Below are 16,327 nucleotides of genomic sequence, written 5' to 3'. Positions count from 1 at the left end.
GTATTTGTTGGAGATTTAAATCCTTTCTGCTCCTTTCAGAATGTTCACCTCCAATAAAAAAAAGGATAGCACAATATGTAATATTTTTTAAACGATAATTAAAATCTTTTTATTTTCATCCACTAACCTAAATTTTTTTTGTTGTAATTTATGTGCAATCAGCACTTTGAGCAAAAGATGTGCTTATTAATCTTTGCTTCTCCTGCCAGATCCATAAACTGTACCATGCTACACCTGAAAGGCATCTTCTAGCAGAAGGGCTAAAATGGAATCTTAATAAGGGTAGATTAAAGGGAATGGTGTATCGAAAACTTAGGTTGCATTTCGTATTTCCACAAAGGAAGTTTAGGACAAAAAGGGCAAGTTGCCAAAGGAAGATAATACATCTTCCCGAGCAACTAATTTGGTTGATGGTTATTTATAAATATGGTTTGCTGTAAATTCATTTATGTCTTGAGAGCAATCAAGTAAAAAAAAAAAAAATATGGCTTCAATAATGAAGATTTAGAATTAAAAGGGCGGTGAACATAAACTTAATTGAATAAAGTATCAATTAATGGACTTAAAATTACAGACTAGTCCATTAAAACGTGTCCTAAGCTATCTTTTTAATATTAATGTTTCAAATGTGTGAACTTCTATGTATCTGTGAGAGTCAGTATTGAATCTTGTGCAGCGGATAGCTGTATCATTTTTTATTTTATGTTCCTTGTTTACTTTCTACATTCTACATTGCATTAAATTTTGAGATTTCAATTATGAAAATGTGAACTTTTGATTAGAGCAATTCAAAAATGTATAATGCCTTCAGAATCTAACAAGTAAATTCACAGAAGGTTTAAAAAAAAAACTATTTCCTCAATCAAGGGTCCATGTTTTGTTTCGAAATATTACCAGACATTTTGAAGATGTCTATGTCCAAAAATGTCATTAAGCTGTAGCCAACCATGTTAAAGGCTAGGGCAAGAAGGAAATCCCTTTTGTACCAATTGCTTAAGATGCTGTAAATGGCTTGGATCAAGAGCGATGTTGGCATGGGCAGCAGTGGGAGCTTGATTACAGGGATTCAGAGAGGTGTTCCTGATCACATTGCCACAAATACAGGGTCATACATCATCTGCAAAGAGTTAAGAAAACTAAGGAAACTTGGGGTGTCATGGTCGTTTGCATGGATAGACTGTCAAGGATTTCTTTCGAGGGGAATGAGGTAATAGTAGACTTCAAGGAGAGGGAGACACCATTAGAGGACAAGGAAGCATTAATGATGGGGCAGGAATGGGAATGATCTGATCAGCAGTTTATTGGGAATAAGGACATATGGAAAAAGCTGAGAAGATTGAGGAAAGATAAACTGGATTCAAGTTTAGAAGAGAATAATTTGCAAAAGTAGAAGTTTGTTCGGGTAAGCTTAGGGGAAAAAGAGTAGGGCTGGAGGCAACTGCTGGGATGTTCTCACTCGTAATATTAGAGAAGTCCATTACTCTTTATGCTTGCTATTAGAAGTGAGGATGGAGGAAAAGGGGGAGAGGAGTTGAAGCGTATGATATTCTTAATATGATAAATAGAAATGCTATTGCAAATGGAAATCAAAGGATAAGTGGTTTATATTTATCCAAGGTGGATTCAGAAGTAAGAGGGTGGAAGAGAAAAGAGGGATATGAATGGTGAGTGATGAATGGAGCCAATTAGAACCGGAACCATTGTCTGATCACGTCCCAGTATGAACAGTGCCACATTCTAAACATCCCCAGTGTAATCAAAATTATGATTATTTATTAACACACAAAAGATTCCCATTGTTTTATTATATGAAATATCGCTGCAATATTTTGTGTAACTCCTGCATCTTCTAAGAAACAAAATTTTTATTCTGTGGAAAGGTTTCTCATTTAACTGAGGGTCAGAAGCAAGCTGAAGGAAAGCATGCCAACTATGTCACAACTGCAAGGAATAGACCATCTCTTGCAAAGTGAAGGCATTTGCTGGATGTAGTTTGTCAGTTTGACTTAGACAATAGACAATAGGTGCAGGAATAGGCCATTCAGCCCTTCGAGCCAGCACCGCCATTCAATGCGATCATGGCTGATCACTCTCAATCAGTACCCCGTTCCTGCCTTTTCCCCATACCCCCTCACTCCGCTATCCTTAAGAGCTCTATCCAGCTCTCTCTTGAAAGCATCCAACGAACTGGCCTCCACTGCCTTCTGAGGCAGAGAATTCCACACCTTCACCACTCTCTGACTGAAAAAGTTCTTCCTCATCTCCGTTCTAAATGGCCTACCCCTTATTCTTAAACTGTGGCCCCTTGTTCTGGACTCCCCCAACATTGGGAACATGTTTCCTGCCTCTAATGTGTCCAATCCCCTAATTATCTTATATGTTTCAATAAGATCCCCCCTCATCCTTCTAAATTCCAGTGTATACAAGCCTAATTGCTCCAGCCTTCCAACATACGACATTGCTCCAGCCTTTCAACATACGACTTGATGCCTGCCTGGAAAAGGCTGCCTGCATTTGCTAAATTCTAGCCCAACCTGCCATGCTCAAGGCACGCTGTTACCCACTCGTGGCTGTGGAAAGTCTTTCACTGTTACGATTCACTCTTTCAGGAATTATTTAAAAAGCCCTTGCTAAAGCAGCGAAAGAGATATTTCTTGACCGTGGAGATCAGAGATAAGTAGCTGCTTGTAGAGTTTTTAATCAGAGTTGCAGCGGGGCAGGTTAATCCGGTGCCTTTCCAATAATCTCTGATTGCTGCAGGATGTTATGATTTTGGCTGTATAATCAGGCCACCAGTTCATTTATGGCCCATTGCCAGGAATTGCATTTGCTACTTTTTTTTTAACGTAAGTTTGAAATGTAATTATGTAAAAAGAATAGGGATGTTTGAGCTAATACTGGCACATCAGGGAAGTTGCTGCATAAACATTTCTGCTGTACCCTGACAACCTTTGTTTTGTTCAAACCTGCTTTCAATCAGTCAGCAGTGTCTCATCGAACTTGGCTCATTAGAAATACTAAATGGTATTCCTGACCTTGATCGTGTTTGGAAAGTTACGAATGTGGTTCAATTCCAAGTTTCCCTTTCTCATCAGAGTAATAACTCTGAGCGAAGTCAATGATATCATCCTGGTGAGAGTAGGGCTATGCAGGAATAGAAATGAGCTGGTCAGCAGTTTATTGGGAACAAAGCCATGTGTGCAAGTTCAGAGAGGGTTGAGGAAAGATAAACTGCCTCCAGGTTTGGAAGAAGGCAGTTGGGATAATTAGAAGTTTAATCTGGTAAATTTAGCGGGGGGGGGGGGGAGAGTAAGGGCAGAGGCAGCTAATGGGATGTTCTCAATTGTAATGTCAGAGAATTTCATCACTCTCCATATTTGCCTTTAGAATTAAGGAAAAGGGGAGAGAAGTTCAAACATGGCACTCTTAATATGATACGCGGTGATGCCGTTGCAGAGGGAAATCAAAGTTTAAATGGTTCAGGTTTTTACAAGGTAATCATAGAAGAAGGATGGAAGAGGTAAAGAGCCCATGGGTGGAGCTGATCTGATTTAGACCCATTGTCTGATTGCATCCCAGTGTGAACTGTGCCACATTCTTGGCATCCTCTATTTGGCTCTCTCTGGTAATTCAGTTCAGCTTAACCTAGAGATAGCCCTACAATATGGACAAACCACTTCAAAGCAATATCCTTGATTGAGGAAATTCTGTATTAAGGCCTACCCTATATTTTATAGCTTTTACCCTATAAACCTAAATAGCCGTTAAAAGCTGGTTTTGAACTGCTGGCTGTTAATCCCAATGTATTCTTTTCCACAAATGCAAACCCCAGACTCGGTCTCTCTATTTTCACAAAGAACTGATGAAGAGGACATTAGGGAAACCTACTTATGCATATGAGGCGAGGGAATTTGTTGTAAGTCTAAGTATGGTGACCTGCCATACCCTCACCCCACAGTTACTAGCCCCACTTACACAAGCAATATCATACTTTCGATCTCTTCTGCACCATTCTGCATGTATACTTAATTAATCAGCTTAGAAATGCTTAGAGTCATAACATACAATGTCATAAAAAGCAAATAGATTAAAAAATGTTTACGGTGCAAGCTAATATGAAGTGCATTAGTTGTAATTTACAGCATATCAGATATTACACCGATCTAATCTCCTAAAAAGAAAGTATTGACCCCAATTAAATCTGATCTCAATAAGTCATTCCTTTATATTTATGTATTAAAAACATCTTATTCTGCAAGGTCAATTTTTGGGGATAATTATGATGTAGGGTTTTTTGGTGTGGTTCAGGGATACTAATGACAGAATGGACATTGCATGTGAAACAATGTAAGATTAGGTCAATGCATGCCAGAATGTAGTTGCTTCAAATTCAAATCTGAGAACTGAACAAATTTCATCAGATCATCCTTGTGTTGAGCTAAAACATCAACATGCAGCACAGTTCTAATAAGACTAAAGCCTGTTCAAGTGGAGTTCTTTCATGCAGGGATAAAATCCTATCCCATAGAAAGGAACTCTGGAAGAATCACCTCGCTATTGATCAATATATAAGAGCCAACATTTGAATTACGTTCTTAACATCTAATTGTAGGGATTAGCAAAAAGGAATCCATTTTGGCAGGTGGAGACCGAAGAAAGTAGAATAATTATTTTATTTAGAATTCTCCATTATGTTTGATTATCCCTGAAATTGATCGACAGCTCGAAGAGGCAGGTGACCAGCACAGGCTGCAGTGAAGCAGTTTGAGTATTTAGCAACAGATGTGAAACTTGACCATCTGTAATTGCTGAATATTTTTACAATGTACATTCAGCCAGCTAGACAGGCAATACAACAGTCACGCACAGCACCAGTAATCTCAAAAGTCAAATAATACTGCAAACACTCTGGACAGAAATACACATCTATCATTTTGGGTGAAAGACCCTTTCTCAGGACGGAGATTGAGAAAGCCAGTTAGTGTTAAGTTCCAAAGAGAGGGAGGGGATAATATGGCATATTATGAAGGTAATCTGTACTAAGGTGAGGCCAGAATTGATGTGGGATAAACTGTAAACAAGGTAATCTGGCCGATCGAATAATAGAAGCTGTTAGCGATAGAGTGGAACAGGGATGAAGTGCAGGCAGTTAGAGAGAGAGAATGCTTCGAATGACTGAAACAGTTTGGAAATGTAGAGCACAAAGATATGCCCTGCAGGGAGAGACAAACTGGACCAATATCAGAGATGGACCAGCCGGTTCTGATGAAGAACTAAAGTGGCAGGAAGCTCAGGTTAACTCCCTTGGACTGAACACAGGTGCTAGACAATGTGAATACTGTGAGTACTGAATGTAGTGCATCAGATTGTGAGAAGTGAACTGCACTGAAGGTCTGTTTGTATCCTTGGACAGTAGCAAGGGAAGTAATACAAGAGCAGATGTTGTGCCCCAAGGGGGGAAATGCTTGGTGGAGATGGAAGAGCAGACAGAAATAGCAAAGAGTGCAGTTCCTTCACAGTGAAAAGGAAGGGGAGATGAAAATTGGTGTGCTGGTGGGATGTTGCTGAAGGTGACAGTAGATGCAAAAGATGAGCAGTTGAATATGAAATCTGCTGGGTAGAAGACATGGACCAGGAGAACTCTGTCTCTGTGTTTATGAGGAGAGACATTGAGGGCAGATATGCGGGAAATACAAGCTTTAGTCTAGGGTGGAGAAGTTGTGCAGTGGGAGAACGAGGAAGCAAAATTGGAACCTGGGTGGAGGGGAATTGGTTGGGCCGATGTTCAAGGCAAAGACCCCTTGGACCTCAGGGCTGTGATAGCAACTTGGTGGGATTGTGTGTTCCTGGTGAAGCTGATCTGGTTGAAAATGGGAATTGGAAACTCTCAAGGTGCAGAAAATTGAATGCTGCAACATCAGACATGTTAATGTGCTTTCAATATTTGGATTTGTGGATCATAACCTTTAGTCTCAACAACTGAGGCCACAATGGAATTATAGCAATTGTATGTCGGAGCAATTTCAGACTGTTGCCAATGTTACTTTAACTCTGTAGGGGAAAGAAAACTGCAGATGCTGGTTTAAATCGAATGTAGACACAAAATGCTGGAGCATCTCAGATGCTACCTGACCCGCTGAGTTACTCCAGCATTTTGTCTCTATGTTACTTTAACTCGATTGCTCTTGCACCTTTGCTGACATATATATTTCTCTAATTCCTGCTGACTCTGGGAAGTTTAATCCCATTTTGATTTTCGAGGTCCAAAGTTTAACAAACCGCACTATTTTCAATTATTAATAAAATTGATTGGCATTTAATATAAATTGAATCCTTCAATTTTTCCCTCTATCTGACACATGGACAAGCAAATTTAACATTCACAGAAAATGTGGTTATCAAAACCATGCAGATGTCTTAAATCAGACTGCACCTGTCTGACCAATTCCTCAGCTCCTTCCCTGTAACACTGCAATTATTTTTAAAGAATTGATCGCAATGGATTTAACAGATGGCAACAAAAAAAAATTGACATGCCCGATATATTGTGCAGCAGTCTTAGAAACAAGCATTAGAATCTGAGATTAAATGGTGCTGGAAATCTGAAATAAAAATAAACTGGAAACAATTAACAGGCCAGGCAGCATTTGTAGAAAGAGTAACAGAACTAATACTTCATATCAAAGAACTTTTGTCACTACAGATAACAAGAGAAAGCAAGTTGCAGGGAGGTGGGGGGAGGGTGAAGATGACAATGTGAATGTCTCTGGTAAGGTGAAGCAGGTTTGCTGGGTGTTCCATGCTGATCCGTTCATAAATACAGCTGTTAACACTTTGGTACTTACACAAAATGTTTACATATACAATGGGCTAGAGTTAGAGGGAGAATTTGGATAGGCTGTGACTTTTTTGTTAGGACCATAGGAGGCTGATGAGTGACCTTATAGAGGTCTACAAAATCATGAGGGGCAAGGGTAAAGTGAGCATTCACAGTCTTTTGCTCAGGGTGGAGGATTCTAAAACTAGAGGTCATGTGCTTAAGATGAGAGTGGAGACATTTAAAAAGGACCTCAGGGGCAACTATTTCCCTTTTAAGGTAGTCTGGAATGAGCGGCCAAAGGAAACTCTCGATGCGGATATAATTATGACTTTTAATAGACATTTGGACATGGGTAGGAATGGTTTAGAGAGCTATGTGCCAAATACAGGCAAATGGGAGTAGCACCGTATGGGCAAGGTGGGCCGAAGGGCCTGTTTCCGTGCTGTGCAGCTGTGTGATTCTGAGCAGGCAGAACAATAGGTAACGAGAAGGGATGTGTTCCAACATGAAATAAAACGGAATCCATGAGTGGATTGACAATTGGAGAAACATGGTGAAATATTGAAGGTTGGTTGGAACATGGACATTGTGTTCAAAATGTGAAGTAAAAACAGGAAATGCAGTTAATGCTCAGCAGGTCAAATAATAGATACGGAGAGACCAACAGAAGTGACTTAGAGATCAATGACTATTCATCCAAACTGTTGTAGTTGCACCGAGCACTATAGCTTGTAGTTGTAGTTGTACCAAGAGCACTATTACAGTTGTAGTTGAACCAAGAGCACTATAGCTTTTTTTAAAAATCTCAATTAATTGAAAGCCAGAAATGCAGAAAAAATGGCAGATTCTCTAAATTTATTTTCAAAATAAATTTATTTTGTTTTTAAATGGGAGTTCCATAGTGGAGATTTTGCAGATTGGCCTAATACTCTAAGGAGACAACACAAAATTTAGAGTTTGCCTTTTGATGGTATCACCATTCTCACTTTCAGTGAAGCAGTTAACTTGATCATTATTGTAGTGAGGCGCATGGTACGCAAAATGGAACATAATTGAAAAAATACATTACTGCAGTATTAAATCAAAAGGCACCATAAACATGATGAACCTCTTAAGAACTTTGAAAGAGGTCTCTACGTCCAAACTTATTTAAGTATAGTTCTAATTTTAGCTCTGGCATAAAACAAATTTCTGTACCGAGGTAAATATTTGTGTAAGTGGGGTTACTGCCTGGAATTCACAATAACACATGGATTTGTTGCTTCATTGTATGTGTTATTGCATCTTGTGGCTCCAGTTCACATCATAGCTAACTGTGAGTAGATGCTTGCTGAAACAAATGTAGGCTGAGTACAAAACCCATAAGACTGTGACTTTTGTTTCTCATTGTTAGTTGTCGTAAGCTTATAAGATCATTAGTGCTTGTTAGGAGATAAACTGTTAAAAGAAACTAAACGGTGTCTCCCGTTAATTTTCCTAGTTGGTGATTTCATTGGCATGTTTTCAAAACTCTATTAAAATGCATATGTGCATATTTTTTGAATGATTCAAAGTGGTAACACACTGCACCAAATATGGAGAGATATAAACTTTCCTCTTTGAATGGTTTATGCATTTGAAATCTTCATCTCAGCCACATAGTAAATTATGGCAGTGAATGGAGGAAAGACACTTTCTCATCGGCAAGCGTGGAGAATAAACAACTCACTGAAGCTTTGTTACATATCATCCAGCCTGGGAGTTGCTGACCAAGGGTATAATGTGGAAGATCTAAAGAGAGAGATGGAAAAACAATCAAATCCAACTTCTTTGAAATAAATATGCATCTGAGAGCCTGCATGGATTTTAGGCAGTTAATGCAGAGAAATGAAAGCATGAACATTCAGCAAATCTTTTAACTTCTGTCAATATGATCATTAGCTTTAAATTGAACTTCCAGACTGCCGAGTACTTTTCTCATTTAGTATTTCTTCCACTTCTCAAGTTACTGACACCTAGCTGAAAGGAATCATTTCTAGCTCAAATGGACACTTGAGCCATGCCAGTGAGACACAGAAACTTGCAGCAGTTTAATGTAATGCAATAAAATATTTTATTTCAAGTCACTTTGCAAGCAAGATCTGCAAACAGAAATGTATACCGGCCCTTCAATTGCAGAAGGCAGGTTTTTTTTACTAGAGTCATAGGGTTATGTTAATTTTTAATTCACAGTGAACATCAAACATTTAACTCTCATTTATCAACTCAAAGTAGGAAAACCACTTTGAGAATACCTCTAGCTAGCATTGTGATATTGAATGCATTTGATGTGATGGCGTTCAAGAACTGAACGGGAAAGGAATATTTTTTAAATTGTTGGCCCTAGTTGTAAATTATATTTGCATACATTGAGATTAAAAATGCTCTCGGTTGTGCTGATGCGTGGCTGCTGAGGTTAGCTTTCCAGTTTCAGAAATGAGCAATGCCTCCGGCCTGGCACCAACATCATTGAGGGTTTCAAACAAAGGAGTGACAATTGACAAAGATAGCTCCTTTGCTAATTTCCGTATCCTGTTCTTACCTTTACCATTGATCTTTGCACGCAAGTAAGGTTTGGCAATTCAGTCAGCTTCCCGTTTTTATTGTGAGGGTGAGTTTTGGAATTTCCATTGCCTGTAATTTAATATGAATCTCAGTTTCAGGGAATGACTGTACCACTGGAATAAAAGCTGTCAGCCAGTTAGTTGTATGTTGTGCGAAGTGAGCTTTGACGTCTCCTCGGCAGTGTGTGGGTGCATCTTTAATACAAAGCAGATTGGAGCTAAATTCTTCATCTCGTGATTGTGGGGAAAAAGATTTGGTGCGTTTTCTTCTTCAGGAAGAAATGCGCACTCAGCAAGGAACATTTCCGTTTTAAATCTGGGTGAATAAAGAGACTGGGTATGAGGCTGATGTCAGCAAGAAAAAGCCAGTGGTTACCCTTTTGAAAGAATGGCAGCACTAATACTTGTGAGGCTTGGACAATGGCAGGAGGCGAAAGGTTACCACTAGTGGTTATATCTAGTTTTGGATTAGTTCCGCTGACATGCTGCACAATGGTTTGTGTAAAGGCCTTGTCAATGTTTTACATTACGATGTCAATGGCTCCAGTGTTTTACTGTTGTGTTAGGGAACTGTTGTGTTCATTTACTAAAGGTGATGGTCACATATTGAGGATCTCTGGGCAACTGAGTCAACTTGTGCTGTGAAATTGCAAACCGTTCCAGTTCAGAGTTTTATTCACATACGGACCTGACTCGAGTAAATGAGATATATATCTTCCAAGAAAACTGAAGTTTCAATCAAAGTTAAGGTGACTTGGATTTCAAAAAGTTGATGTACAAATCCCATCTCATTAATTACCCAGTCAAATAGTGCAGCTGAATCAGATTGGATCTTCAGTTCAAGTTGACACATATCTGGGGATGAATATGTAAGTGAGAAGTGGTTCATAAAGGATGTGTCTAATACAAACTGCAAACTCTTTTGTGAGGGAAAGTAATTCTGTCCTCCTTTTGGAAAACAATGAGATCATCTACAAGCAACCACTGCCAGAACGCTGAGAAGCACAGCTAAATGTAAAGTGGAATCAGATTTATGTGACACTTGCAAGTAGAGATATGATTAAACGCAGCCGATGTGAGTAGCATGAAGATATAATTGGCATGATACAGTGATAGAAGCAATTCAAGTTAACTTGATCCATGATTGTGAAGCAAATCCCTTGAGACTTCATTGATTCCCTTCATTGAATTGATATCAGTGCTTTGATATTTCAGTTGGTGGTCTATGCAATCAGCTGTCTCGGTCAAAAGGTCCTTTCACGTATATACCCAGACTTTCAGCCAGAGAATCAGGAGGAATCTGAGGAGGAAAGGGAGAAATGAAATGAAACTTGCCTGTGTGAATGTATAGATGTCGAAGCTGTCAGATATTTCACGATTGAGTCCCAAGATGGATTCTCCTTTTAGGATATTAATTCACAACTTTTAATTTTATAGTTGTATTTAGGGCATTTTATATCATCAATAGGCTATTGGTGAAAAGTAATTGAAAATGTGTTGCTTGTCCTAGGGTTGCTATGTAAATGCATCCTTTTCTCAAACAAACACACCAATATTAAGGAATAATTGATAGTAATGTAAGCAGTTTTACATGAATCTTAGGAAGTTTTTTATTTTAATTTTCAAATAAATTGAACCCAGTTTAAATAGTTTGTGGTGAGATATTATACACAGATTAACATTAATTTGAATATTTACCAAGCTTTGCAAATTTAATTTTGTTCTCTGAACAATGGCCGTGACCGAGTCAGCCATTTCTTATCCACTCTCGGACACCTGGATTTCAGTTCTTTTCTGATCTTTTGATTTTGTTAAAAGGTTCAATTGTAAATAGTTGTTTCAATGCATGACCTTCTACCAATTCTTCTGAAGACCTCATTTAAATTAAAACATAGCCATCTTGAGAAGCTTAGCATGATTTATGTGATTCATTTGAAGTTTATTGAATGTCAGGAGTGTGCAATGTACAAGATAACTCATCCAGTTTAAATTGAATGTTCTCGACCAAAAAGAAGTAAGTATCTTTTTTTATTGTTTCATTTGGAACATTTTGCATTGAAAACACCAGAATTTTTAAGAATCAGTTTTAGATTACAATTTAAAGAGAAGAGTTTATAGTTTTCCATAGAGTGAAGACAGAATACAGTAAATATAAGGCTTTCATGTCTGTGTTGTGCATAACAGTAGATGTCTGTTAGAAAAGCAGTTGTTGCTTGTTCATTGTGTCAGGCCAAGGTTCATAAGGAAGCCATTCTGTGATGTGATTGGAGTGTGAACAATATTACTTTGGCAAAGATATTTGAAACACCAAATCATATATTCCATGAAATTATAATTATTTATTTTATTTCTTTAGTTGAAAGTGATATAACATTGACCTTGAGCTTATGGAAAATAAAAATATTTGTCCAGCTCTTACTTTATCTATCAAAGTATTTTTAAAAGACAGATATTTGACTGTAAAAGTGACTAAATTATTTTTAATTCATTGCAGCTATTTTTTTTCTGAGTTGCTTTATATATCAGAAAGATCCATTGCCTACCATACTGATAGTCTAGTGCCAAGCTGGAAGCAATGGCTCTGACCAACCAAATCACAATTACTGTACTAATGCACTTGATTCTAAAAACTGAAAGTTCAAGTGAGCTCACTTGCGTGGCTGTCTGTCACGAAACTGGGCTCTGCAGTAAATACTTTTAGCTTTAGCTAAGCTGGTGACTCGACATATGGAAACAAGGTGCTCTATCACCCTGACTCAGTTTTGTAATCTGATTGCCAAGCAGCCGAGGGAAAATCCATCAGCTCGCATTTCAAGTGGTTGAAACTTCAATTGACGTGTTTTACATTTTTCAGGGTTTTTTTTAATTATTAGAATATCTGCATCTGTGTTGCATATAAAGAAGGGGAACAATACTGAAATCTGTACAGTATCAGAAATAATATCCCAATTCCAATAATTTCTTACAGAATGCAATAAAATGCACAGACATTTATTAGGCCATTCAGAAGGTCCAGGTTGAAACTTCACAGCACATACAACACAACCAATCAGTTCAACCAGTCCATGCGATAATTATACTACAACCTCTTCATGTCTTCCCTTTATTTAACTGTTAGCATTACCCTGCTTTCCAGCCATGTTTTAAATGCATCTTTATCATTTGCTCAAACCATTCCTTCCACTAATACCACGTTCTGAATAAAACATGACTATAAAATATGACATGACTCTATAACTGTGTACGTTAATTAAATACACATTAAACACCAGGTTTTCACGTTGGGAATTCCCTTCACATGCTCTTACCCCTGTGCTGACTGGTGTAAGACAACAGAGGAAACTTCCAGGTTAGACACAAAATGCTGGAGTACCTCAGTGAAATAGGCAGCATTTCTGGGGAGAAGGAATGGGTGACCTTTCGGGTCGAGACCCTTCTTCAGACTCCAGTCTGCAGAAGGGTCTCGACCTGAAACATCACCCATTCCTTCTCTCCAGAGATGCTGCCTGTCCTGCTGAGTTACTCCAGCATTTTGTGTCCATCACCGTTAAACCAATATCTGCAGTCCCTTCCTACACAGGAAACTTCCAGGCAGTTCCATGTGGAACCCAGCTAGTCATCGGGATATTGGTCTCATGATTAGGAGCATCCTCAATATTGTGGAACAGTGTCAGAGTGATAGCATATCTGCTTTACAGCGCCAGAGACCCAGATTCGATCCTCACTGCAGGTGCCGTCTGTACAGAATTTGTACATTTTCTCTGGGTGCTTCGGTTTCCTCCCACATTCCAAATACATACAGATTTGTAGGTTAATTGACTTCGGTAAAAGATTGTAAATTATCTCCAGTGTGTAGGATAGTCCTAGTGTACAGGGATCACTGGTCGCCATGACCTTAGTGGACCGGAGGATCCGTTTCCACGCTGTATCTCCAAACTAAACTAAAACTAACCTCTCTACAAGTGCTGACTGCCAGTTTGTGAGTTACCGAACCACACCATGATGCAATCAGACTGGTTGCTTCTCTCCAGCACATAGCTGTGGTGGGCAGACTAGGTTAGTGCCACTTCTAACTTTGTAAACTCTTTCTTTGAAGCTGCAGATATGGACTTTTCAGAACTTTATGGAGGTATGACTGCTTTTGGAATAGATTTTAGTGATTTAAAAGTGAGCTGTAAGATTGATTTGCTGTCTACGCTGGTTGCTGGCCATGAGGCTTCTGGAAAGGCTTTGGTGGACAAAAGAATGAAAGTTAGATTGATGCCTTGAAATCTTGCTTGATTTACATTTTTGGAGAGCTGCTAGAAACTTGGCCACAGCATGTGTAAGAAGGTCAAATGAACTGGGTTTGCACCAATTGGATTGTATATGATATGTAATGTGAACAGACTTGATAGAACAACTAAACTTACTCCATTCTTTTTCATGTTTCAATATTATACTGATCAAATACAGGATTTTTGGTACTGCAGTTTACATATCCTAGCAGTGCATTTTCAGATGGCTCCCTTATGAACCATGTTCATTGTAACCTTACCATCTTCATTCGGTACAGAGTTGTATCACGTTTAAAGTGAATGATCATCTCCTATTGACGTTACTTGTTCTTTTCTCTTTCTTCCTTTCCTCTCCAATTTTGCGTGAAGCTTTCTCTCAAACTGGTAAGCAACGTGGCATTTGTGTGTCTGTCCAACGTAATGTGATTCACCAACCATGATAACCACTTGTGAAATTAATTGTGAATAATTTTTTTTGACTGTCTTTGTCCTTGTTTGTTTTGTCAGAAAATGTTGAATACACAAGTCTGGAATTTTATTGAGGTGAACACTGGCATCATTGTTTTAATCACATTATTAATGAATTAACACACTTGCACAATTAAAAATGCAACACTTTTTAATTGATGGTCTTGCATCCAACTTACAAAACCAGCTATAATTATCAATGTGAAATCCAATACAAATCCTTTGCACTATGTCACTAACTCAAAGCTGCAAATATCAATTGCCATAGACAGTTGTGCTCCTAATGTGCACCCAGGCTCCCACAACCTCCCTCCTCCCCCATGGTGATTCAAGTGAATATGGGTGAGCCTTATGGGAATATGGGTGATCTGTGATCTATTTGTAACACTTGGGTGGATTTAACATATGGATGATGGGCATTCTTGATTTTCTTGGCTTCATTTAACATCTCTCTCCTAATAACTTGAGCAATACCGAGAAGTTGTAAAAGATCCTGTTACTGTGCGCCCATAATAAGAAGTAATTAATGGCAAGTTGTTACTTACACCCACAAGTTAGTGACAAGATGCAAGGAGTTTGTAATGGATTCAGCGTGTCAGGGTCATGCTGAAACAAACTGAAAATCTTATCAAAGCTGGCATTCCAATGTGTTGTAGTCCCGATGGGAATCAAATAGGAACTTTACTCTCTCTTAAGATCGAAGATCTTTGTTGTTGCATGTAAATGTGTTAATTTCTAAGAGATGGCTATACCTTGTAACAATTTCCCAATGTTAGTGCAATGCTCCAAATTCCCACTGAGAGCTATAGATTGAACAAATATTTGGAGCCTGGTTTAGGTTTATTATTGTCACGTTTACCAAGGTATTGAGAATTTTTTTATTTTGCATCCTCGCCATTCAGATCAGATAATACTATATATAAATACGATCAAATCAAACTTAAGTACAATAGATAGAGCAAGGGGGAAGATAAAGAGAGCAGAATATAGTTCTTAGCATTGTCGCTCATCAGTTCATAGACTGATCAGTTCCATTGACAAAGTCCAATGTTTGCAATGGGGTAGATTTGAATAGGACAGTATCCTAGCTCATGGAAGGACTGTTCAGAAGCCTGAAAACAGAGGGGAAAAAGTGTTTCTGCTGGTGCACGCTTTCAACCTTCGGCCCAATGGGAGCAGGGAGAAGAAGGAAGGTGGTTTAAGTGTTCACCAGGGATTTTTTTACAGATTGGATGGAATTTTAGTGATAAATATTAAAAAATAACCTCTCCATAACATGCTAGAGAATTACTAAAGAAACGCACTAATTCTCATTAATCCTCGTATATTGCATTAAACACAATGTACTCCCATGGGCTACGTTGTGTGTTAAACCGGCAATTGTAAAGCGCATTATAGAGAAATTGAACACTGTAATTTGAGGTTATTATAGAACTTAACTGGTTCATTATATTTAATTTGCTGAGTTGGAATTTGACTGTCGCCAACATCCATTGTACCAGTTGAATACTGTTTTCTAAATATTTTAAATAGTCAGTAGATTGGATTTATATGCCAAAATTTAGACTCTACACATAAATGTGAAACTGATGCCATTTTTTTTAAAAGTTTCTGGATATAGTTAGTGAAATTTATTGTAGAATAATGGCTTTTTTTGTGCTTGATCTTTTAATTTTTGTATCCCTACTTGGCCACACAGGACAGCTAAATTTTACCTGAACTGGGATTGTGGCATTTAACGATCGTTCACAGTGGCATGAGTACTTTTATAAATTGTCTGTTCCAATGGCTTTTACTATCCAAAGAACTGAAATGTAAGGTAAAAATGCCGAAAGAACACGACGATGTGTGTGGAATCTTCAACTTCTGATCTAACCGTTAAATTAGAAAGTTTGTATTGACAATACAAACATGGATAGGATAGGTTTAGGGGGATGTGGGTGAAATGCAGCCAAATGGAACTCGTGCAGAGAGACATTTTGGCCAGCATGGGTGAGTTGGGCCAAAGGGTCTGTTTCCGTGCTGTATGACAATATGACTCTAAAAAGGGAAACATATTTACAAAGCTCCTTTTGTGAGCTTGAGACATTGTTCAGAGCAAACTCATAAAGACAGAATGTGATAGTGAGCAAAAAAATTGTTTTTTTAACGAGAAATTACATTATTTGATGAAAAAAAAT

At 38.3% G+C, this 16,327-nt stretch overlaps 1 protein-coding gene across 13 annotated transcripts in view; it reads left to right on the top strand.

Annotated features, from left to right (window-relative positions):
* fnbp1b (formin binding protein 1b) overlaps positions 1-16,327 on the top strand; it is a 145,784-nt gene that overhangs the window by 101,397 nt on the left and 28,060 nt on the right. For 5 of the 13 annotated variants that reach the window (XM_078426189.1, XM_078426191.1, XM_078426188.1 and 2 more), the window contains exons 11-13: positions 3,833-3,916; positions 14,049-14,063; positions 14,187-14,222. The exons of 3 other annotated variants lie outside the window; for them this stretch is intronic. In XM_078426189.1, the coding sequence (XP_078282315.1) occupies positions 3,833-3,916; positions 14,049-14,063; positions 14,187-14,222 (135 nt within the window). The remainder of the gene's footprint in view (positions 1-3,832; positions 3,917-14,048; positions 14,064-14,186; positions 14,223-16,327) is intronic. 5 more of the 13 variants (XM_078426198.1, XM_078426192.1, XM_078426196.1 and 2 more) reach the window with 3 other exon arrangements.

The sequence above is a fragment of the Rhinoraja longicauda genome, chromosome 31 (assembly GCF_053455715.1).
Source record: "Rhinoraja longicauda isolate Sanriku21f chromosome 31, sRhiLon1.1, whole genome shotgun sequence".
NCBI classification, from domain to species: domain Eukaryota; kingdom Metazoa; phylum Chordata; class Chondrichthyes; order Rajiformes; family Arhynchobatidae; genus Rhinoraja; species Rhinoraja longicauda.
The sequence above is the reverse complement of the archived record's forward strand: the minus strand, read 5'-3'. Positions and strand labels throughout refer to the sequence as shown.